This window comes from Natrix helvetica (assembly GCF_964273705.1).
Source record: "Natrix helvetica genome assembly, chromosome: 7".
Lineage (NCBI taxonomy): Eukaryota > Metazoa > Chordata > Lepidosauria > Squamata > Natricidae > Natrix > Natrix helvetica.
In genome coordinates, this window is record NC_138558.1 from 14,852,769 (window position 1) to 14,877,787 (window position 25,019).

Below are 25,019 nucleotides of genomic sequence, written 5' to 3' on the forward strand. Positions count from 1 at the left end.
TTTCTTTCTGTAAAGTCCTCAACTTGCAACCCGTCAAAAGTCCTCGACTTATGAACGCCCACAAGTCCTCAACTTAGGGCCAGGCGGCTGGCAACAAATGGACAGCCGTTGTTGGCTATGGCGCATTCTGGCTCAAAGCGGGACTTTTGCAGTTTCCCTATTGGTTGCTCTGGTTGACAGCTTCTGTATAAAATAGCTATCAAGCAGAGCGTGGGGCAGATTTACTTGTTCTCTTGTTAGCTTGCTCTTTAAAATAAAAGTTACTTGTTCACAGTTACCTCACGGAGTTTTTTCTTAACCAGTTCACTACACTTTCTTTCTTTTAATTTTTAAAACTTTATTGAAAAATAAAAACTTTAAAATACAAATACCTTTAAAAATAGTTTTGTATAAGTTACAATCCTTTTTGAAAGTACTAACATAACCATTTTTAATTCAAATTTAGGCACGTTTTCAAGCCACGTGCATGCATCAAGCCACATACGTGATCAAAGCGCATATGTGGAAGGCGAGCGCATGCGTGGAGCATGTACACGCTCACATTTGCGAACCGGTAGGGGAAGTAAGTGAATATCACCCCTGAGGACAACATACTTTTGCTGAGACATTTGTCTAGATTCGAGCCACAAAATAAGAAGGATAACTAACTGAGGAAATGTAATGGTGCCTTGTTTCAGTCTTCATGCCTCTCTTTGAGAACTATATTAATGTTTTCATATTATTATTCTTCCTGTTAATTATTTTGTCACCAATATAATATATAGAAGATAGGTCAATGATTTGCAAATATTTATTAGTTTCCAATTTTTTTGAAGGGGGGCCTGTTTCACAGGGGATGGGAACCAATGTTTCAATAATGTATTACTCAGTATTCCTAAGCGCCGAGGTGGCGCAGTGATTAGAATGGAGTATTGCAGGCTAATTCTGCTGACCGCTGACTGCCAGCAGTTCAAGTCTCACCGGCTGAAGATTGATTCAGTCTTCCATCCCTCCGAGGTCGGTAAAATGAGGCCCTAGATTGTGGGGAAAATATGCTGACTCTGTAAACCGCTTAAGGATGGCTATGAAGCATTGTGAAACAGTATATAAGTCTAAGTGCTATTGCTATTCAGCTAGGGGGATAATATGTGAATATGGTTTTTTTTCCATGCACCATTTTATTTTTATAGTACATACACAAAAGAGAACTATATTAATTCCTATTTGTTTCACAAGTTAGCACTAGCAACATCTCTGAGCCAAGCTATCCATGAGGTTGTGCCACTTAATCAACAGGGTGAATCATAAGCAGGTACATACCTTCCACTTGGAGATTATTTTACATTTACGAAAGTGTATGTTGGGGGCCTTTGAGCCAGTTTTTGATCCCACCAACGGCCTGGACTAGTCCTTGCAGTTTTCTTAACAAGGTTTTCCAGAAATGGAAATTGCTGTGCTTTCTTTCCAGAGCTGAGAGGATGACTGGCTCAAGGCCATCCAGCTGGCTTCATTCCTAAAGCGGGATTAGATCGCGCAGTCTCTAACCTGGTGCCTTAACCACGATACCAGACTGGCTCTCTTTCAGATTATGAAGACGATTTAGTATAATTATTTCTTGTACTGTCTGCCAACCCTCACCTGTCCTTTAAAAAAAAACCCAGTATTGACATGGTAATTGCTAAACATTTTAGAGGACAATCTTTCGGAGGTCAGAGGTCATACAGTTTATCTACCTTTGCCTTCTCCTTTGCCACAAAAGATATGATAATGATGTCGTATCTCAAGGTGTCACATTTGCATTTTTGCCCTTTCCAATTTGAATTTTTGACGGATCGATGTACGCACGTGTGTGACAGTGGGGACTTTTAACAGGACTTATTTGAAGCTTAATGTTGGAATGTGGGAGCCAAGCATCTCGATTGACTGACTGTTCTGAATTTTGGCAAGGTAATCTTGAGAGGTTTGTATTGGATGTGAAATTGGTGACTGGGATGCAGCTAATGTCTTCCTGTGATTCATTAATTTCATAAAGTTTTTTTTCTCTCTCCATATTTTGGTTTTGACTGAGACAAAAGAGACATCTATAGTCTAACAGAAGAGGTGAAGCTGGACTATCCTTCTCTCGGCAATCTTGTTCATTTGTATACGACAGTGGCGGCACAGGCAGGATAGGGTCTGTTGGCACCCATGATGCAAAGCGTGCTCCCACATGCGCCCCACACTGCTCACCTCCAAGCTGAGCTTGGTATTTCCTCTAGGGGGCCGGGGGCGGCCGTTGTTGCCCTCCCCAGGCTCCAGGAAAGCCTCCGGAGCCTGGGGACCGCAAAAAAAGGGTCCAACCAGAAGTTTGGAAACGAGCTTCAGTTGGCACATTGAGCCTGTTTTCTGCCCACCGCAGCTCCGGAGGTTTTCCTGAAGCCTGGGGAGGGCGAAAACGGCCTCCCCTGCCTCCCTGGAAGGTCAAAAATCAGCTAGTCAGTGTGCACATGCGTGCTGAAGCTGAAGCTCACGTGCTGGCAGATATGGCTCCGCATGCCACCTGTGCCACACGTGCCATAGGTTCACCATCACAAGTAAAGGAGAAGAGCATGCAGAGCTGAAGGGGTAGAGTAAAATGCACCATCAGTTTAGAATCCTTGCATTGCCACAAGAGACCCAACTCCAAATTGGCTTTTATTTAGTGTCAATTTAGTGCTGATCATTAATTGACCAGATTCTTGTGCTGCAACCTACAGGCATGGTCTTGATTTTTTGTGCCTAACACTTGTTCTCGTAGAGCTCTTTTGTTGCAGAAGAGAAGAAACAAATATTTCACAGCAGCATAATTTTTTGGCTCAATTGGGGTCATAACTCAAGGGCTACCTGTATTTATTTTCATCTAGGTATGCTGGCTTTCAGTTCAGCATGAAATTTAACCTGTGAATCACTTGTTCTCCAAAAACATTCCTCTTGATACTGTATTTTATTGCTTAACCCATATTTCAGATTCTGAGACACTACCACTCTTTTCTTTTCCAATCATACTGCTTTATTATTCAAAACTTCCCTTTAACTGCCCCATCTTAATAAAAGCAGTCATTACATAACTAAAATCAGCTCCAATAATTATCTCTAATTACTGACATGAAAATAGATCACTTCTAAAACCAAATACTTAGAACCTACTCCATTAAAATACTACTTCTTTTCCTGAATAATTTCATTATTTTATTTGCCCAAAGAGATTATTTCGCTACATGCACTCAAAGCAAACACTTGCTGCTTCTAAACGGGGGTTTAAAGACTGCAATTATAGTTTTGCAAGAAGTGTAGGTCTATATAAAACCAAACAAATAAGTAACAGAATTTTCAGTTCTAGGTTGAGCTTGAAGTGGAGAGAAGACTCACTGGAAAAGACCCTGATGTTGGGAAAGATTGAAGGTAAAAGAAGAAGGGGACAACGGAGGATGAGATGGTGAGATAGTGTCATCAGCACAATGTACATGAATTTGGGCAAACTCTGGGACAGGGGTCAACAACCTTTTGGACCACTAAATTGATAATTTTAAATCCCACGGACCACTAATATGATCTGTCTAATGACCGGGTGGGTGTGGTTAGATGGTCATGTGACTGGCTGGGCATGGCCAGCTCAATGTCATTCATGTCGAGGGGTGCCTCTACTTGCCCCTCCCCTGTCAGCCACTCCTCGCTTCCCCGCCCGGGCTCCTTAGAGCCCCAACAGGAAGCAGTGGTTGGAGCTAAGCAGCCAGCATGAGAAATAGTTGGCAAAACAGTTCAGTTCAAATTGGATCTGATCGAGAAGGAGCTCAGCAGAAAGACCTCACTGAGGACTACGAGCATAGGCTTTCTAAGCAGAGGGAAGACCTGTGGGACTTCAAGGCCAGATACCAGCACCTGGAGGCTCAGTGGGCTGAGATGAGCAGCCAGTTCCAGGCTATGATGCCGTCCCACTGGAACAAGGCCCTCCAGCTCTTCGCCACCAGCGGCGCTTCCCTCCAGCTTTCGCCCAAATCCTACATCAGGAGGCTGAAGCAGACTCCAAGTCAGAATTTTTGCCCCCCTCCGACCCACACAAAAAGACGACAAAAGGGGAGACTCTCTGCAGCAACACAAATGTTCATTGCACATATCCGGCCCAGGGGCCATAGTTTGAGGACCCCTGATTTAGTGCAATACAAAAAATGCAAATATTTTTTCTGCGGACTACCAAGATTTTCTCACGGGCCACCAGTGGTGCACGGACTACCAGTTGGTGACTGCGGCTCTGAGGACAGTGGGAGGCCTGTGCTATGGTCCATGGGGTTGCAAAGATTTGGACATGACTTAGCAACTAAACAACAGCAAATTCAACAGAGACTTCTACATAAATAGTTAATGGCACGAGGCTACATCAAAATGAACGACACCATCAGTACCTACATTCAGCCTCGATTACTCCTGACTGAGAACTGCTCTCCAAGTTCTCCTCCAACCTTTCTGTGGGATCCTAAAATCCAAACTATTCAAAACAAATCTTCCGTCACGGAGTTATTTGTTCACACTTTGAATGAACAAAGTGCCAAAATGTGAAATCTTGCAAAAGTCTACCTGAAAGCATTCCATTTAGAAGAACTGAGGGGGGAGAGGGGGGGGAAGCATCCAGTTAAATCCTTTCAACATTTCTCTTTGCTTTTAATTTTTTTTTAAAAGAGTAAAGCTCGTGCCAGAAAATATCAAAATAAGAGCAACAATTTGCAAATGGCACATATAAAATCCCTGAGACATTTTTCATTGCTGCCCAATGCTCAACCTTCTTCAGATTCCGCAGGATTGTAAACAAGGAATCACAAGGGTCAAGGAAACACACCATCACAGAACGGCAAAGAAAAGGAACAAACATACTTACTAAGAGCAGCATTAAAAAAGCTCAAAGAAAAAGATTCTTCTATTGTGAAAGGAGTAAACTAACATGTTTTATTTGCAGTTTTCTTTTCACACCATACATATTGTGTGGACTGTGTACTGACTGGGTCAAATCTTTTTTAAGCAATGTTAACAATAATAATACAAATAGGTACGTATGTGTAATCCTAATCTTCCAATTTCAACAATACTATTCTCTTTTTATAATCCTTTATCATTTCCCCACTGATTTATTTAAACATAAATATCATTTCTGTACGCTTTGTATTTGTTATCCCTACTAAATGCTATTATTTAATATTTTAAGAATTACTTATTATTCCACCATAACTTCAATGTTCCAAATGTGTAGGATTACTAATAATGCCAAGTATTAACAATATTTAATCAATCCCGGGAGTGTATCTCAAAATCCCCACAATTTCCAATCCTTAATGTTTTAAATTAAACAGACTATTAATGTTAATAGTACAATTAAATTACCTAATTCTAAATTTCCATCTACTGATTTTTGGGGGACAAGGATAGAAAAGAGACAGTGGAAATCAAGAAGCTTGGTTTACTGGTTAAAGTGGTAACCTAGAAACCGGGAGACGGGAGATCCAGTTCCCCTTAACAATGAAAGCTGGCTGGGTGACTTCGGGGTGTGTTTGCTGCCCTGAGTTACTTATAAAATATAATAAAGGAGGGATAAAAATCAAATAAATAAATAGCCGTTATTTTTTTCTGACAGCATCCTGATGAGTAAATCGCAAAATAGATATTGCTGTTCTTTGCAACGGAACATAGGATTTCTTGTTTTTATATCCTACAACTACATTCGTACAGTCAAAATGGATTTTGCCTGATTTATAAAATATAGTGCCAAAACAGCATGTGTTATATAATCACAGGAGAAGAAACCAATGTATAAATCGCAGCAGTTTATTCATCAAAACAGATTCAAACACAGTGCCTAATTTACCCTAGTATGCAATATGTCCTTATAGCACATGTTTAGCCATTTTAAGTCTGATCCAAATGATAAGGAAAGGGATATGAATCCTATAAAACGTAAGCCATTCACAGCTTATTGGGGTCAGATCCCCTTGAAATGAAATAATGTTTTACAAAACAATGAGATGTTTTAATTGTATAAAAAAAATTAAATCCTATTATCCTCTCTGAGGTACTTGCCTTCAAACTTTGACATAAAACATGGCTGTTAGACACACAGAGAACTCAACCAGGCCAATATCTAGGTAGCTGTCAGTCCTATCAGGTAGGCCAGACTAAGAAACTAAGGCCATATAAGTGGCAGGACTGTGTTTATTGTAACAGTTATAATAACAGACCAGGGATGAAATTCAGCAGATTCTGACAGGTTCTGGAGAACCGGTAGCGGGAATTTTGAGTAGTTGGAAGAACCAGCAAAAACCACCTCTGGCTGGCCCCAGAGTGGGGTGGGAATGGAGATGTTGCAGTATCCTTCCCCTGCCAATGCCACAGAACCGGTAGTACAAAAATTTGAATTTAATCACTGTAACAGACCCTTACAAGTCTGAATGTGCTTCCATCCTCCCTCCCTTTATGTTGTGGACTAGGAAAGGGCTTGTCTGAGATGTTTTCATTTCTTAGAACTGGCAGTTGTCTGCCTTAGTAGTGGCTGTTTCTCTTGAGCAGGGGTGTCAAACTCAGTTTCATTGAGGGCCACATCAGGGTTGTGTTTGACCTCGGGGAGGTGGAGTGGGCGTGGCCAGCTCACTCATGTCAGGGGCACCTATGATGGCCCAAGTGCTCTGCCAGCGAAAACAGGCTCCTGGGCTCCGTTTTCGGCTGCGATGGCTTCCTACAACTTCTGCCAGAGAAAATGGAGCTTGGGAGAACCCCTCCCAACCTCTGTTTTCACTGGCAGAGGCAACGCAGGCCTGTCTTACCCCATTTCCTGGGTGGACCCATGGGCCAGATCTAAGCACCTTGAGTTTTACACCCCTACTCTTGAGAAAGGCCATTCCCTATGGTCTCTTCACTAATATACTATTTTATACATTGTCTAGCTGTGATTCTCTGGGGTCCCTACACCAGCTCTGCCCTACAACGGGAGATTCTCTCAGCTAGGGAAAGGAAATACGAATATGAAAAGAGCTTACCAAAAACAGTTTGGTCCAAAAACAGTAGCAAGGTTGGAAACAGTCATTTTGTTCTCAGAATGATGCTCGGCAACCTGTTTCAGGAAACGGCAAAGATACTTAAGGAGACAATAGTGAGTCTCGGGCATCTGTCTCAGAAGGTCTCTTAAACCGCTAGTCTCCAGACCACACTTCTGGCTGGCTGTAAAGAGAGAAAGAAAACATGACATACTGTACTTATTCCGTGGTGCATATCAAACAAAATGAGCAAAAATGAACGGTACTGGATTTTTTTAAAAAGAGAAAACAGATAGTAATGTGAAGGTTATCATTCATGGAAGTCCCTTAACTAAACTATGACTTCATCTTTCTGTTTTACTTCAATTACAGTTTGGCATGAAATTTGTTCCTGCTTAGCATTTTGTCCCTAAACCAGGGGTCAGCAACCTGTGGCTCTGGAGCCACATGTGGCTTTTTCATCCCTCTACTGCGGCTCCGTCGCCAGTCGGCACCACAATTTTGAGAGGAGCTTCCGGTTTTGGGGTGGGGGGGTGAGGAAGCTGGGCATGCCAGGAGGAAACACTATGGAAAGGGGAGGGTTTTCAGTCAGCTCCACAATTGATAGGGCTTTCGGTTAGGACAGGTAGAGGAAAAAGGACGCCGTGCTAGGAGGAGACTCTGTGGTGGGGAAACCAGACTTCCGGTCGGCTCCAGAATTGAATAGGGGGCTTCCGGTTAGGACCTTTGTGGATCTTTGAGTGCTTAAGGTTGCTGACTCCTGCCCCAAACCATGGCTGCAAATTTTCTTCAAACCATGACTGTGCTGTATGAGTTAACTGTAATTTGCCAGGTCAAACGTCATGCTAAGAAAGGCTAGGAAAACATACATCAAAAACAGAGGGAGGAGGAAGTTCACGTTCATTCAAATAACTTTGGCTGGGGAAGTTGAGAATCAAAGTGGGAACGGGTTGGTTGTGACATCTCTCTCTCTCTCATCTATTGTTCTACAGCAGGGGTGTCCAACCTTGGCAAATTTTAAGACCTGTGTACTTCAACTTCCAGAATTCCCCAGCCAGAATTCTGGAAGTTGAAGTCCACAGGCCTTAAATATTGCAGGTATCGTCCCTGAGGGAGATACACCTGGTGGGACCCAGAAGAAAGGCCTTCTCCGTTATGGCTCCCTCTCTCTGGAACATCATTCCCTCAGAGATTAGAACAGCCCCGCTCTAACACTCTTCTGGAAGGCACTGAAGATGTTTCTGTCAGAAGGCCTGGGGAACCCAGAGTGGGATGGAGCCCATTCAATGACACATGTGATCTTGCTGTCGCTGGGGTGGGTGGGTGTAATTTTATTATATTAATTTATCTGATTCTTTTATTAGTTTCATTGTTTTTTTTAATGCGGTTTTAAATTATGTAAGCTGCCTTGAGTCGCCATGGGCGAATAGGCGGCAATATAAATTTAATAAATAAATAAATAAATTCCCCTTCTCTACAGAATACTGAATCAAATGAAAAGGTGAAGCTAGGCCTGCTGAATTCAGCTTCTTCAGTATAAACCAATTGACTACAAGGTGCTATTACCTTGAAAGAGATTAGCATCTTGCTGGTTTCCCACAAAATTATAAAAGGTCTTTGTTAAAATAGGAAAATACCGAATCAGCTGAAAAGTCAGCGGGGGGGGGGGGGGAAGCTTGTAGGAGGCAATTAGCTGTCCAAAGTATTTCCTAATCAGGCAGATAGCCAGGAAACCTGCTTCCTTATGAAAGAGATTGGATCCCGGGGCTCATAATTGAGTCTTTGTATTATTATTTAGACAAAGTTCATCACTAGACAATTTATCGTCATGGTGAAATGCGCTGGTCTGATGCACGCATTACAGAAAGCCAGGATTTGAAAGCCTTAGTTTGATCAAATCACAGTAGTCTGGGTCACATTCAATGCTGTGTCATGAAATGCTAAGCCTCTCAAAGTCACTGGTAGCTGGCTAGCATGCAGGTTTAATAAACAAATACTCATTTGGTTCATACACTGACTATGCTAAGAAAAAACAATCAGCATTGCGTTCCAACCTGACCTTGGTATCCTTAAAGTAACTGGCATGTTTGCAACTTATATTTGGCTCTTGCTTAAGGAAGTAAGATAGAATGGAATGGAATGGGATAGGATAGGACAGAATTCTTTATTGGCCAAGTGTGGTTGGACACACATAGAATTTGTCTTTGGTGCCTATGCTCTCAGTGTACATAAACAAACAAGATACATTGGTCAAGAATCACAAGATACAACGCTTAGTGATAGTCATAGATTACTAATAAGCAATCAAATCATACTAGGATACAAATAAAATAATATAAATTGAAAGATACAAGCAACATGGTTATAGTCATAAGTGGAAAGAGATAGGTACTAGAAAGGATGAGAAGAATAGTAATACAGTTTTAGTAAATAATTTGACAGTGTTGTGGGAATTAGTTGTTTAGCAGAGTGATGGCATTCAGGAAAAAACTGTCCTTGTGTCTAGTTGTTCTGGTGTGCAGTGCCCTATAGAGTCGTTTTGAGGGTAGAAGTTGAAACAATTTATGTCCAGGATGTGAGGGGTCTGTAGATATTTTCACAGTCCTCTTTTTGACTCGCGCAGTGTACAGGTCCTCAATGGAAGGCAGGTTGGTAGTAATTGTTTTTTTCTGCAGTTCTGATTATCCCCTGAAGTCTGTGTCTCTCTTGTTGGGTTGCAAAGCCAAACCAGACAGTTATAGAGGTACAGAAGACAGACTCAATAATTCCTCTGTAGAACAGAATCAGCAGCTCTTTGGGCAGTTTGAGTTTTCTGAGTTGGCACAAAAAGAACATTCTTTGTTGTGCTTTTTTGATGACATTTTTGATGTTAGGTGTCCATTTTAAGTCTTAATCAGTCCACCAATGGAAAAAGACTCATTTCTTTCTAAACTTTGTGAAGAAGAAATAAAGGAGGCAATCTGACCTTACAAAAATATGGAAGTCCATTATCCTGGTCCACTTTACACTTAAAACTAAGATTTCTTAACCCTGATTTGCTGAAAACGTTATTCTAGCTTGGCTTTCCATATATAAGTTCTTGACTTACAACCATTTTTTAAGTGACCATTCAAAGTTACATGGCACTAAAAAAGTGACTTATGACCCATTTTTCACACTTACGACTACTGCTGCATCCCCTTGTGATTAACATTTGGTTGCTTGGCAACTGGCATGTATTTATTGCAGTGTTGCAGTGTCCCGGGATCATGTGATCACCTTTTGCGACCTTCTGACGAGCAAAATCATCGGGGAGGCCAAATTGACTTAACAGCCGTGTTACTAACTTAACAACTGCAGTGACTCACTTAACAACGGTGGTAAGAAAGGTAGTAACATGGGGCAAAACTCACTCAACAATTTTCTTGCTTAGCCACAGAAAATTTTGGAGTCAATTTTGGTCGTAAGTCGAGGACTACCTACAGTACTAAATTAGTGACTGGGTTTGCACATCACACGTTTGCCATAAATAAACAAAACAGTTATGTCTGCATTGGAAGTAGAAAGGAGGAAGGAAACAAAAGCAGGAAATTCCTGCAGAAGTCCATAACAGCAACTCTGCCAGTCAGACCAATGGTCTATCTAACTCAGCATTTTCCAATTTGGACACCCCCTCCTGGTGGTTAGCCTTCCTATTGTGTGAGTGCCCCAGCTATCAGGACTACTGATGAGAATTTAGATTTTAAAGGATATATAAAGACACATACCCAATATAATATGCCTGCTATATCTGAAAAGGAATTTGCATAGAAAAGATGCATAGAGCATTTGATTTTCCAGAACTTGTGCATTTCTTCAATTTAACTTCCTTTAAAAATCCATGCTGGAAAAGTCCTCTAACCCACTTCCTAAATTACTGCTTGTTTTTTCTGTAAACAGTACATAAGCAAATGGTCCTTTAGTGTTATTACTTGGGTAGTGCAATACATAACCAGGTCTTGTTGAGTGATAAGTGTTTATGGAAACAAACCTTATGTTCAGACAGTTGGACACTGATTTTATCAAAAAACATACTTGGGGACATGGGGCAAACAGGACTGAAAGCTGAGCCCAGAATAATACTTAAGGCGGCCATTTTTTTCCCTGCAAGGTTGTTCTAGAGTCTGAGAGAGTAGCCATTTGCAGCCTCAATTGTCTGTCATTTGCATAGGACAGGGGTGTCAAACTGGATCTCTTCAAGGGCCAGATCAGCATTGTCGCTTTCCTCCGTGGGCCAGCTGGGGGAGGGGAGGGGGGGATGGGACGGACGCCTCCTGCAGCACCCTGCCAGCCAAAATGAGGCACAGGAGGGGGGATATTTTGGAGGTAGGGCTTATATTAGGCGCACATGTAAAACATGCGAGGGCTTATTTTAATAATAATAATAATAATAATAATATTTATTTCTTAGCCGCACCCTCTCCCGAAGGACTCGGGGCGGCGTACAATGAAACATATGAAATAAATATGTGGACAAAACAAACATATAACAGAGACATAAACCAAGACACACACAAGGAGGAGGTCGGCTGATAAATAAAAACAATTAAAATACAGTATTTAAAAACCCCTAGATTAATTAAATATAATTAAAATACCCAGTTAAAAACCCGTCAGGAGCGATATGGTTAGATCAAAGTTGAGCCAGGCCAGCTGCTTGGAATAGGTGGGTCTTAAGCTTAATACGAAAGGAGCGGAGGTCAGAGGTATTCCTAATATCCGGAGGGAGGTCATTCCACAGGGCTGGGCCCGCCACAGAGAAGGCTCTACTCCTAGGCGCCGCCCCCCGACACTGTCTAGTGGACGGCACCTGGAGGAGGCCCTCTCTGTGCGAGCGGATTGGTCGCAGGGATGTATGGGGCAGAATACGATCCCGCAAGTAACTAGGTCCTGAGCCATGGAGCGCTTTAAAGATTGTTATCAAAACCTTGAAACGCACCCGATAGACCACAGGAAGCCAGTGCAGCTCGCGCAGGAACGGTGTCACATGGGAGTACCTAGTACTCCCCATAATTACCCGCGCGGCTGCATTCTGGACCAACTGTAGCCTCCGGGTGCATTTCAAGGGAAGCCCCATGTAGAGAGCATTACAGTAGTCCAAGCGAGACGTCACCAGCGCATGAGTGACTGTGCGTAAGGCGTCCCGGTCCAGTAGGGGGCGCAATTGGCGCACCAGGCGAACCTGGTGGAACGCCCCCCTTGCCACGGCTGTCACATGGTCATCCATGGACAGCCGGGCATCCAGGAGGACGCCCAAATTGCGCGCCCGCTCCACGGGGGCAAGTTGAATGCCCCCAATGGCCAATGATGGAATTAATTGGCTGAACCGGGGAGCTGGTACCCACAGCCACTCCGTCTTGGAGGGGTTGAGCTTGAGTCGGTTGTCATCCATCCAGATCCGTACGGCTTCCACACACCGGGACATCACTTCGATGGCCTCGTTGGGGTGGTTCGGGGTGGAAAAGTACAGCTGAGTATCATCAGCGTACAGATGGTATCCCACCCCGAAACCACGGATGATCTCACCCAGCGGCTTCATATATGTGTTGAAGAGGAGTGGCGAGAGGACCGACCCCTGTGGCACCCCACAAGTAAGGGGGCGTAGGGTCGACCTCTCTTCTCCTGCCAACACACGCTGCGTCCGGTCAGAAAGGTAGGAGCCGAACCACCGCAAAACGGTGCCCCGGACCCCCAACCCCTCCAGCCGGTGCAGCAGGATACCATGGTCGATGGTATCAAAAGCCGCCGAGAGGTCTAATAGGACCAGGATAGAGGAACAACCTCTATCTCTGGCCCTCCAGAGATCATCCACCAACGCGACCAAGGCCGTCTCCGTGCTGTGACCGGGGCGGAAGCCGGACTGGGGCGGGTCTAGATAATCATTTTCCTCCAGATGTCGTGGGAACTGGTAGGCCACCACACTCTCTACAACCTTCGCCAGAAAGGGAAGGTTGGAGACAGGACGATAATTGGCCAGCTCCAAAGGGTCCAGGGAAGGCTTCTTGAGCAAGGGTCTTACCACCGCCTCTTTCAAGGCGGCCGGGAGAGACCCCTCGCTCAGTGAAGCATTCACTAGGCCCAGGAGCCAGTCTCGTGTAACCTCCCAGGATGCCAGTACAAGCCAGGAGGGGCACGGGTCCAATAAACATGTGGTGGGTCGCAGTCGTCCACGCAATCTGTCCAAATCCTCGATGGCAACCAAGTCAAACTCCTCCCAGATCGATTCCTCAAGACTCGCCATGGACGTCTCCATTGGATCACTGACAGGAACCCAATCTCTCCGGATTTGAGCGATTTTATCCTGCAGATATTTACCAAATTCCTCTGCCCTGCCCTGTAGGGGGGCCTCCCGCGGCCTCTGAAACAAGAGGGAGCGGGACACCCGAAACAGGGCAGCAGGGCGGTTCTCCGCGGATGCAATGAGAGTGGCACAATATTGGCGTTTGGCCACTCTCAATGCCAAAAGGTACGTCCTTAAATGGGCTCGTGCCTGTGTTCGATCAAATTCGGAGCGAGAGGATCTCCAACGACTCTCTAGACGTCTCTTGCAGCATTTCATCACCCTCAGCTCCTCGGTAAACCAAGGGGCTAGGGTGGATCGTTGCCGCCGGAGAGGCCGCAAAGGCGCCACCCGGTTCAAGGCCCCGGTAGTTGCATTATTCCACGCAACTACCAGGTCCTCTACCCGGGGGCGGGTCAAGGTTACAGGAGGTGGCCCAAGCTCCGTCTGGAACCTATCAGGTTCCATCAGGCGCCTGGGGCGGAACCATCTGGAACTTTCCGGTTCCGCCTCCCCGCAGCGGGAGGTAGCACCAGGGAAGTCAAGATGAAGGAGTGAGTGATCTGACCATGACAGGGGAGTGATGGTTAAGTCCCCTCCTCCCAGATCACTCAGCCACTGGCCAGAGACAAAAACAAGGTCCAGAGTGTGTCCTCCCTCGTTTTCAGGATAGGTCTTGTTTTTAGGGGAAAGGGATATTTCAAGCCTAAAAAAAAAACGAGGGAGCTCACTTAAAAGTTTTCTAAATGCAATTTATCTGCTTCGCCATGGAGCTGCTAGGCTTGTTAATCTGCAATAATCAAAATAAGCTGTGCCAAAGCAATCACTCTATTTAATTAAAGTTCCGCATAAAGTATAGGGTAGACTTATTCACCCCTGTAATTTTGTTTTCATGTGAATATGAAGTATGATAGGTGATGAATATGTCACGCCATTTCTGCAAAATAATTGTATCTACCGAATCCTGTCAGAAGCAATGATATATATTATTTAAAAATAATAATAATAATAAAAGTAGCAGGCCACACAGTAAGGATGTATGTTTGAGGAGAAACCATCACCTTGATAAAGTTGGATGAATTTGGGGTAAAGGGCCGAAGGGATCACCCGATCTGGCAGCTCCCGCAGAAATAACTTCAGCAAACTAGCGGCTGAGCTTACGTCAGCCTCTGCGGCGAGATCTACTTGATCTCCACCCTCGTACTTCGTGCGCAGCTGTTCCACTGTTTTCAGGTTACCATTCACCCTGAAAAGACCTTCCTGCTGGAGACCTGTAATTACATACATAAAATGAGATAAGACCAGTGGCAGATTTCCTGGCCTGCATTTATATATGCCGTGTTTCCCCGAAAATAAGACAGGGTCTTATTTTCTTTTGACCCCCCCCCCCGAAATAAGCGCTTGGCCTTATTTTCAGGGAGGTCTTTTTATTTTTGAGGTGCAGGAGCGGTCAGTGTGATCCCTCATGGCTGCTGCTGTGTTGCAATATTTTAGAGGAGGGCTAATTTTGGGGGAAGGGCTTATTTTAGCGCAAGCACTCAAAAGCCCAATTGGGCTTATTATCTGGGGAGGTCTTATTTTCGGGTAAGCAGCGTGTGTGTGTGTGTGTGTGTGTGTGTGTGTGTCAAGGAAACTTGAGATCCAGCCTATACATCCAGGAGCAGGCTGGAACGAGCACTCAAGCAGGGGTGGGGAACGATGGCCTCTTCATGATTGTGAAGTCCACTAAAGTCATAAAGGGGCCATCGTTCCCCACCCCTGCACTAAAAGATTGGCCAATGAGGACGCACAACTGCATTTTTTAAAGCCCCATTGGTGAAAAACTGTACACAGGACAATTAGCATAGTGAGAATGGAATGCTACCCTGTTTCCCCAAATATAAGACCTCCTTGGATAATAAGCACAATCGGGCTTTTGAACCCATGCTCTAAAATAAGCCCTCCCCCCAAAATAAGACCTCCCTGAAAATATTGCAACACAGCAGCAGTCCTGAGGTGACCATGCTCACCTCCTCCTGCACCTCAAAAATAATAAGACCTCCCCGAAAATAAGGCCAAGCGCCAAAAGAAAAGAAAAGACCCTGTCTTATTTTCGGGGAAACACGATACAAGTTTTCTCACTAACGTTCAGGGCTAAGAAATGAGCCTTCAAAGAAAGTAGCTTCCTTCCCATTGAGCCTGGGTCTCCAAAAGAGCTACAGATAGTCCTCGACCTAGAGCCACTCACTTAGTGACCATTCAAAGTTACAACAGCAGGGGAAAGAGTGATTTGCGACAGGCCATCAGCACTTACAACCCATGCAGAATCCTCGTGGGCACGTGATCCAAATCTGAACCCTTTGCAACCCAAATGTATTCTTTTAACGGTTGAAGCTTCCTCGGGTCGTATGATTGCCCTCTGTGATCTTCTCAGCTGGCTTCCAGCAAACAAAGTCAACGCGGGAAGCCGAAATCGCTTAACGACGGCAGCGATTTGCTTAACATGGGAAAATGTTGTAAAATTGGGTGCAACTCACTTAACCACAGCCTTGCTTAGCAACAGAAATTTTGGTTGTAAGTTGAGGACTACCTGTACAGGTAAGGAGAGAGGGATATCCACAAAGCCACTGCTATTCAGAGCTCCGAGAAAATGGCTCGAAACTTCTGCAACTATAATATGTTTATTAAATAATATACTGGAGTAGAGGCCACGGTTAAGAACAGTTTCTAAAATACGAAAACCAGTGTTCAAATCCCACTTGATTTACACATTAAGTGAGCTACAATCTCTCCATTCAATTTCATCAGTCATTTGGGTATGATTGCAATGCCCCATTAATGTAAGAAGCTGTAAATATGATAAACGTTGCAGAATTAAGAAAAAAACAACAACCAAATACTCAGAATGACTAGAAATCCCAGTCTGCCATCTTCTGGAGAACATGAACATAGTGTAGAGAAACAAGTTTGATTTCAAGTCTTCTTTAATCTGGCATCATCCAGATCAGGGGTGAAATTCAACAGGTTCTGCAAAAACGTTGCCAGAAATTTTGAGTAATTCGGAGAACCGGCAAATACCATCTCTGGCTGGCCCTAGAGTGGGGTGGGAATGGAGATTTTGCAATATCCTTCCCCTGCATGGCAATGAATGAAAAAAAATGAATTTCACCACTGATCCAGATGTATCAGGATTGCAAATATAGAAATCTGTCCGAAAAACTGCTTGCATTTTTGACTGTTTTTTGTGCCCGTTATACAACTGCAATTTACATTATTTTTTTTGTCAAAAATCAGTGTTTACTTGTAGTTCCAAACATTTCCCATGCAGTTTTTCAGACAGATTAAGGCAGTCCTTAACTCACAACAGCTTGTTTAGTGCCTGTTCCACTGAAAAAAATGACTTATTACCATTTTTCACCATTGCAGCATCCCTGTGTTCAAAATTCATATGCTTGGCCGAGTCATATTCATGATGGTTGCAGTGTCCCAGGATCATGTGATCACCTCTTGCAACCTTCTCAGAAGCAACAGCTGCAGTGATTTACTTAACAACCATGGCAAGAAGGGTTGTAAAATGGAACAAAACTCACTTAACGGCTGTGTCACTTAGCAACATATTTTTGGGGGGCTCAATTGTGGTCATAAGTCAAGGACTATCTGTATAAACTCACATAATTCTCCAGCTAGAATTTGGGAAGTTGAAATCCACACATCGTAAAGTTCCTGAAGTGGAGATACACAGATTTAAGCTAAGGTGTCCGAAGGATTCTAGCCTCTTCGGAAAGCAAGGGGTTCAAAGACCACACCCCATGCCCCTCCCACGCCTCCATCATTTTGGTTGTCTTCTTCATTTTGGAGGAAAGCTTCTCTCAACCAACTGAACTTTTTGCTCCTTGCTGTGATTTATAAGTCATGAAACATTTGGCACCAGTAAAATGTTTTTCCTCCTCAATAAAATGTTTTTCCTCTGCTTTTCCACCCTCGGAGAAGAGGGAATACTACGCAGGCTGAAAATGGGTGACAGCTGACCTGGGACCAATCCGTCTTTTTCAAGGCAACCTACCTCACAGGGTTGTCGTTGGACCAAAAAAAAAAAAAAAGAGGTGTGGGCGTTTTTTAAAAATAGGCCGCCTTGAGTTGACCAGAAATAAAAGTGGAAACAAAACAAAATGCATTGCTTTGTAGAGAGTAGAATTTCTCAACTGTGGTCACTTTAAGACGGGTGGACACTCCTGAGTTGAAGTCCACCCGTCTTAAAGTGCCCACGGTCGGGAAATCCTAGCTTAGAAATAAACAAGTCTTCCTTTCTTTTTTAAAAGAACTCGCTAGTAGCTTACCGTGCCAAGACAGATATTCTACAATATCCCACACCACGGTTGGGATTCCACATTTGCTGAGCCCTTCTTGCTGCATTTCCTGAAGACTAATGCCAAACAACCTCCGGTGGTGACAGGACCCTTTCTGTCTGCTCGGGGGCGGGATGGCCATCTTTTTCATATCTTCTTTAAGCCTGACCGCTGAGTGACTTTGCTTGAAAGGACACAAAAAGGGAGAACACCCGGTCAGAGTGACGATGGGAGGTGGCATGGCTTCACAAATCACTCTTTTCCAAGGGAATTGGAAGGATCAACACCAGAAGCTTCCCTGAGGTTCGAGATTCCAGGCAGGAGCTGCTAAAAACGATCTGGGACAGATCGTGCACAGATGCAAACACAGAAACCCTGGTTGAACAGGAAAAAGAGAGTCAACAGGAGCGGCCTGAATCCGTAGCCAAGCAACTGAGTGGATAACTTAGAAACATTTCAAGCTGCATTACCAGAGGAAACGATGGGCGGAGCGAAAATTAAATGCATTCAATGAATGGGCGCCGTTTCTCTGAAAAAACGAGTGTAAACATAGATGTAATATTATGCAACGGAAGCTCAAGTCTAACGTGGTAACACAACACTGAAATGTGGATTTGTAACGCAGCTGCGCGCAGACAGGCGTGGCATTTTCCATCCTTGTAGGCAGTCTGCAGTTGAAGAACATCATGCTTGTAAATTAAAAAATTATCTCAGTGTCTTATTAAGTAAGAGTTGCCCAGGCCAAAGGTCAAGTCATGGCACATCTCTAGACCAGGCCTGAGGGGATGCATCTTTAGAGAAAGAAAGAAAGAAAGAAAGAAAGAAAGAAAGAAAGAAAGAAAGAAAGAAAGAAAGAAAGAAAGAAAGAAAGAAAGAAAGAGAAAGAAAGAAAAAGAGAAAGAAAGAGAGAGAGAGAGAAAGAAAAAGAGAGAAAGAAAGAAAGAAAGAAAGAGAGAAAGAGAAAGAAAGAAAGAAAAAGAGAGAAAGAAAGAAAGAGAGAGAGAAAGAAAGAAAAAGAGAGAAAGAAAGAAAGAAAGAGAAAGAGAGAAAGAAAGAAAGAGAGAGAAAGAAAGAGAAAGAGAGAAAGAAGGAAAGAAAGAAAGAAAGAAAGAAAGAAAGAAAGAAAGAAAGAAAGGAAGGGTTAGGTCATGTGATCACCTTTTGCGACCTTCAAAGAAACAAAATCAATGGGGAAGCCAGATTCATGTAATAATTGTGTTACTAACTTAACAACGGCAGTGATTCAATTAACAACTGTGGCAAAAACAGGTAAAAAACGGAGCAAAATTCACTTAACCACTTGCTTGCTTAGCAATGGAAACTTTGTGGTCAATTGTGGCCATAAGCCGAGGATGACCTTGCATCTTTTATGCAGAATGATCTTTCCCCCATTTCTTTCTACTGAGAACAAATAGGCCAGTGATGGGTAACCTCTTCAGCACCAAGTGCCCAACGCGCGTGCATGCACACCCATAACGCAATGCATGTGCGACCCCCCGTGCACTCGCCCCTGTGAGCGTGACCCGCCAGCATGCACCCACCCCGTGCATGTGTGTGTGCCCCACCATGTGTCCACCCCCCCATGCATGACCCTTGCGCATGCCCTGGCCCCCACACATGCGCACACCTCCCCACACGCTCCACGCTCCCCCGCGTATGAAAACACATTTCCCACATGCACCCCGTGCATGCGCGGCAGAGACCTGACAACTAGCTGGCCGGTGGGAGGCGGAGCTGAGCTGGGGCGATGGCTCGCGTTCCCACAGGTTCGCCATCACGGGAATAGGCTATAAGGCAGTGTTTCTCAATCTTGGCGACTTTAAGTCCCGTGGACTTCAACTCCCAGAATTCCCCAGCCAGCTTTGCTGGCTGGGAGATTCTGGAAGTTAAAGTCCACGGGACTTAAAGTCGCCAAGGTTGAGAAACACTGCTATAAGGGAACAGCAGATCTTCCTATGCATGCCTGAACCACCTATAAGGATTGAACAACGTTTCCAATCGTGTTAAATCTTTCCTGCTTCTGACTGTTTAAAAAGTGCTTCTGCAAACAGGCAACAAGTGGCAGGTTTATAATCACTACTTCAAGCACCTTCATCCTCCAGGGAGACCTGCAAGCGCTTGTTTTAGAGATCAACGGCCTGACAATTTCAATCATTTCTACTGACAAAAGTACCTCAGCAAAAAGAACAGTGAAATCCCCAAATCAGAAGTCCTCACATAAAGGGAAATCCTATTTAGAGAAGCCAACCACATTTCCCTCATGCCTTTTCTTCGAACACATGCAGACTGCCACTTGTGCAAGGGCGAAATTATTGTGAAATCAAATGCTGCAAATTCCTGAACCGCAGGCTAGCACTGAAATAACTTTTCAAAACAGTAATAAAATCCAACAGGGGTAAAACAACAACACCACAAGCTGGGCGAGATCTCACTTTACTGTAGTTTTCCAGGCATGGACACAAATGCCACTGAACAAATACTGAATCAAGGATTGATTTCCCATAGCTTAAAATATCACCCCCAAACAAAGCAAACCTTCTCCTGATATTTATGGGAGACAACACCTGCCCCAGAAGGCTGTAAGGCAGGGGTCCTCAAACTATGGCCCACCGGAGCCATTAATCCGGCCCCCGCAGGATCGAGAGCCCCACGGGCTGGAACTGAGAGGTAAGGCCAACAGTTTTGGCCTGCAGAGACGTTCTGGAGGCGGGGGAGGTGAAAAAAGGGTGCACAGATGCCCCAGGAGGCCAAAAGAATGGACAAAGCCGGCCTGTTATTGGCCCAAAAAATGAGCCATTTTTGCCTGTTTTTGGCCTGCAGAATGCTTTTGGAAATGGAGTGTGTGTGTGTGCTAAAAAATGGGGCAAAAAAACCTGGCAAAAATGGTCTATTTTTCACCTCCCCCACCTGCAGAAGATAAGGAGAGAGAGAGAGAGGGAGGGAGGGAGGGAGGGGGAGAGGGAGAGAGAGAGAGAGAGAGACGGAGGGAGGGAGGGAGAGAAAGAAAGAAAGAGAGAGAGGCAGAGATTTCTCAAACTCCTTGGGGCTGAGAAGAATTGCTGCAAAACTGAGTTTCCTGAAGTGGACCACTAGACTCCTAAACAACTGGAAAAATGATCTGGTAAAAAGAAAAGGCAACCAAAAGAGCAACATGCAAACAAAAGCAAATAAAGCACCCCCAGGCGCAAAACAAATTAAAGTTTAATTTGTGTGCATTGTTCAATGGACTGTTAAATTGGCCACCCCCACCCAGTCACATGACCACCTAGCCACACCCACCCAGCTGGTCCGCCACCCCCAACAGTCTGAGGGACCGTGAATTGGCCCCGTTTAAAAAGTTTGAGGACCACTGCTATAAGGGGTCTTTGATTCTCTCTGAATTTGGTTGGTTCCTTGCAGACGTTTCATTAGCCAAACTAGGTAACGTCATCAGTGCATAATGTCTATGGAGACTCTCGGTCATCTACTTCATGGTCATCTGAAAGTTGTTTTTTTCATTAATGAAATGTCTTCAAGGAAACAAGCAAGCTCAGACAGCACCAAGGACCCTCTCATTTCAACCCTGAGCTACAAATATTCTCTTCTGCCCTTACAATAAATCTTTACAGGTAGTCCTTGATTTACAACAGCTCCTTTAGTGACCAATAAAGGAGAATATATGAAACTCAGGGTTGAAATGAGGAGGTCCTTGGTGCTCTCTGACCTTGTTTTTTTTAAGAGCACTGACGATGTTACCTAGTTAACGGTAATGACAGTAACATCTGCAAGAAAACAAGAAAAATCAGAAAGCACCAAGGATCCCTTCAGTGACCACTCAGTTACAACGGAACACTTACAAACATTTGCAGCATTTCCACGGTCACGTGATCAAAATTAAAATGTTTGGCCGCCACCGACTCATATTTATGACAGTGGCAGTGTCCCAGGGTCACGGAATCCCCTTTTGCGACCATCTGCCAAGAAAAAGTCAATGGAGAAGCCAGATTCCCTGAACAAGAAAGATTGCAAAATGGGGCAAAACTCAGTTCACAAATGTCCCCTTTAGCAACAAACTTTTAATAATAAATAAATAAATAATAAATATTTATTTCTTAGCCGCACCCTCTCCCGAAGGACTCGGGGCGGCGTACAATGAAACATATGAAATAAATATGTGGACAAAACAAACATATAACAGAGACATATACCGAGACATACACAAGGAGGAGGTCGGCTGATGAATAAAAAACAATTAGAATACAGTGATTAAAAAACCCCTAAATAATTAAATATAATTAAAATACCCAATTAAAAACCCGTCAGGAGCGATATGGTTAGATCAAAGTTGAGCCAGGCCAGCTACTTGGAATAGGTGGGTCTTAAGCTTAATACGAAAGGAGCGGAGGTCAGAGGTATTCCTAATATCCGGAGGGAGGTCATTCCACAGGGCTGGGCCCGCCACAGAGAAGGCTCTACTCCTAGGCGCCGCCCCCGACACTGTCTAGTGGACGGCACCTGGAGGAGGCCCTCTCTGTGCGAGCGGATTGGTCGCAGGGATGTATGGGGCAGAATACGATCCCGCAAGTAACTAGGTCCTGAGCCATGGAGCGCTTTAAAGATTGTTATCAAAACCTTGAAACGCACCCGATAGACCACAGGAAGCAAATTTTGTTGGCCTTTGTGGCCGTAACCGAGCTTTTGTTGCTCCATTGCAGCTGTAAGTCGAGGACTACCTGTATTACAATGGTTCCTGATTATAGTATTGGTATAAGTATTATTGTATTGATTTGTATTGTATTGTATTGTATAGTATAGTATAGTATAGTATAGTATAGTATAGTATAGTATAGTATAGTATAGTAGTATAGTATAGTAGTATAGTAATGTAATGTAATGTAATGTAATGTAATGTAATATATATTATATTAATTATAATCAGAGTCCGGGAGAAAAAGATGGCAAATATTGTATTGGTATAGGTATAGTATAGCATTCCATTGCACTGCATTGTAATGCAATAGAATGTAATATATGTTATATTAATTATAATCGGAATCTCGGAGAAAAAGATGGCAAATATTGCATTAGTATAGCACAGTATTGTAATGTAATGTCATATATATTATATTAATTATAATCGGAGTCCAGGAGGAAAATATAGCAAATATACTCAACAATAAAGTTAAAACCGACCGCCTAAACCCCGGCAGGGCAGCTACAGCGAGTAACAATCCAGAGAAGCTCGTGCATTCACAAGAGTAGCGCAGCAAAGGCGTTCAAACCGCGCGCGCTTTCGGCCACGTCTCCCCCCCCCCCTCCGAACTGCACGCGCGCTTGCTCGTCCGCGTGCAAAAAAACACGCGCAACCCCTTCCCCACGGCCTTCTTTCTCCCGCTCTCCCCGCCTACCGACCGCCAGGCAGCCCCTACTCACACAGATGGCCAAGGCCCCTGCCCCCATCCTTGCAGGAGGGGCTGGGAAAGAAGCGAGGCGGCCGCGGGAGGGCTTGCAGGAAGAAGAGACTCTCGGAGGCTTCCAAGGGCCTCCAAGACGGGATCTCTCCGCGGCGCGTAGCGTTATGATCCCCGAGGTCCGCGGCCGGCGAGCGCCGCTCAAACCTTGCCCCGCCAAGGGAAGTTTCCCTCCGCTCGCTGGACACCCGGCAAAGGGATCCCTGGAAGACGGGCCTGGAAGTCACGTGAGCCGCGGCTCCCAAGCCAAGCCACATCTTCCCCGGAAATTCCAGGGATTTCACGGGAGGCTGCCGAGGAATGCCCCGCTGGAAGCCGGTCGTAGCCCAGCGGGCAGAAGCAGCCGCCAGAGCGTCGTCTTGTAGATATACAGAATATAGAGTATTATAGTGTACTATAATGCACTGTAATACTACTATATATATACTATATATATATATATATATATAAAGGATGCATTTATTTTGTGTGTGATGATACACACACACACCATAAAGGCATCCTTTATAAATATATATATTTCTGGGATGGGTCTAAAGCTGAATTTTGATCATATGATGGTGGAGAGGCTGTAATTTGTAAGTGGGAAAAGTGGTCCGAAGTCACTTTTTTCCAATGCCGTTCTAACTTTGAACAGTCACTAAATCAAATGTTGTAAGTCGAGGACTACCTGTACAGGTAGCCCTTGATTTACAGCAATTTTCTGAGTGACCGTTCGAAGTTAGAACGGCACTGAAAAAAAATGACATGACTGTTTTTCACACTTAACCACCATTACGGCATCCCCATGCTCAAGGGATCAAAATCCAGGTGCTTTGGTAGCAGTGAAGACCTTGGAAAAGATATTCAGATGCTGTGACAAGGTGTGTAGAAATAAAAGCTGGAAATAGAATACAAGTAGTCATTGCCAACAAAAGCGGGTAATGTCCCAGTTTCCCCAGTTGCAATGTATGGCTGTGAAGGTTGGACCATAAGAAAGCCTGAGGGCCAAAGAATTGAGGCCTTTGAAGTATGGTGCTGAAGAAGACTCCTGCGAGTCCCTTGGACTTCAAGGTGATCCAACCGGTCAATCCTAGAGGAGATCAACCCTGCTCTTTAGAAGGCCAGATCCTGAAGAGGAAACTCAAATACTTTGACCACCTAATGAGAAGGAAGGACTCACTGGAGAAGAGCCTCATGCTGGGAAAGATTGAGGGCAAAAGAAGAAGGGGACGACAGAGAATGAGGTGGCTGGATAGAGTCACTGAAGCAGCAGGCGTGAGCTTAAATGGACTCCAGAGGATGGTAGAGGACAGGAAGGCCTGGAGGAATGTCGTCCATGGGGTCGTGATGGGTTGGATATGACTTCACAACTAACAACAACAACGTCCTTGACTTACAACAATTCATTTAGGGTCCACTTGAACTTACAACGGTACTGAAAAAAACTGACTTAGGACTATTTCTCAATCTTACAAGCATTGCAGCATCCTCTGGCAACTGACTCATATATATGGTATCGCAGTGTCCTGGGGTCATGTGGTCATCTTTTGCTACCTTCTGCCAGCAGAGCCAGATTGACTTAACCATGTTATTAATTTAACAACTGCTGTGATTAACAACTGTAGCAAGAAGATTCATTAAACAGGGCACCACTAAAATGTTTTTCCTAGGAAACCCCAGAGAAGGGGGAGACACCCCACAGAATAGAATAGAACAGGGTAGAACAGAGTAGAGTAGAATAGAATAGAATTCTTTATTGGCCAAGTGTGGTTGGACACACATGGAAGTTGTCTTTGGTGCATATGCTCCCAGTGTACATAAGGAGAATAAAATACATTCATCAAGAATAAAAAGATACAACACTTAGTGATAGTCAAGGTTACTAATAAGCTATCAAATCCTACTGGGAAGCAAATAAAATCAATATAAATTGAATGATACAACGTGGTTATAG

At 44.1% G+C, this 25,019-nt stretch overlaps 1 protein-coding gene across 4 annotated transcripts in view; it reads right to left on the reverse strand.

The window, feature by feature from the left end:
* FAM13A (family with sequence similarity 13 member A) overlaps nt 1–23,290 on the reverse strand; it is a 158,808-nt gene extending 135,518 nt beyond the window's left edge. The window contains exons 1-4 of one of the 4 annotated variants that reach the window (XM_081959546.1): nt 23,046–23,290; nt 17,625–17,817; nt 14,370–14,579; nt 7,014–7,194 (exon numbers count right to left, since the gene is read on the reverse strand). In XM_081959546.1, coding sequence (XP_081815672.1) covers nt 7,014–7,194; nt 14,370–14,579; nt 17,625–17,817; nt 23,046–23,072 — 611 coding nt within the window. In that variant the 5' untranslated portion in view covers nt 23,073–23,290. The other 3 variants (XM_081959544.1, XM_081959545.1, XM_081959543.1) reach the window with 3 other exon arrangements.
* Between the last annotated feature and the right edge of the window lie 1,729 nt (nt 23,291–25,019).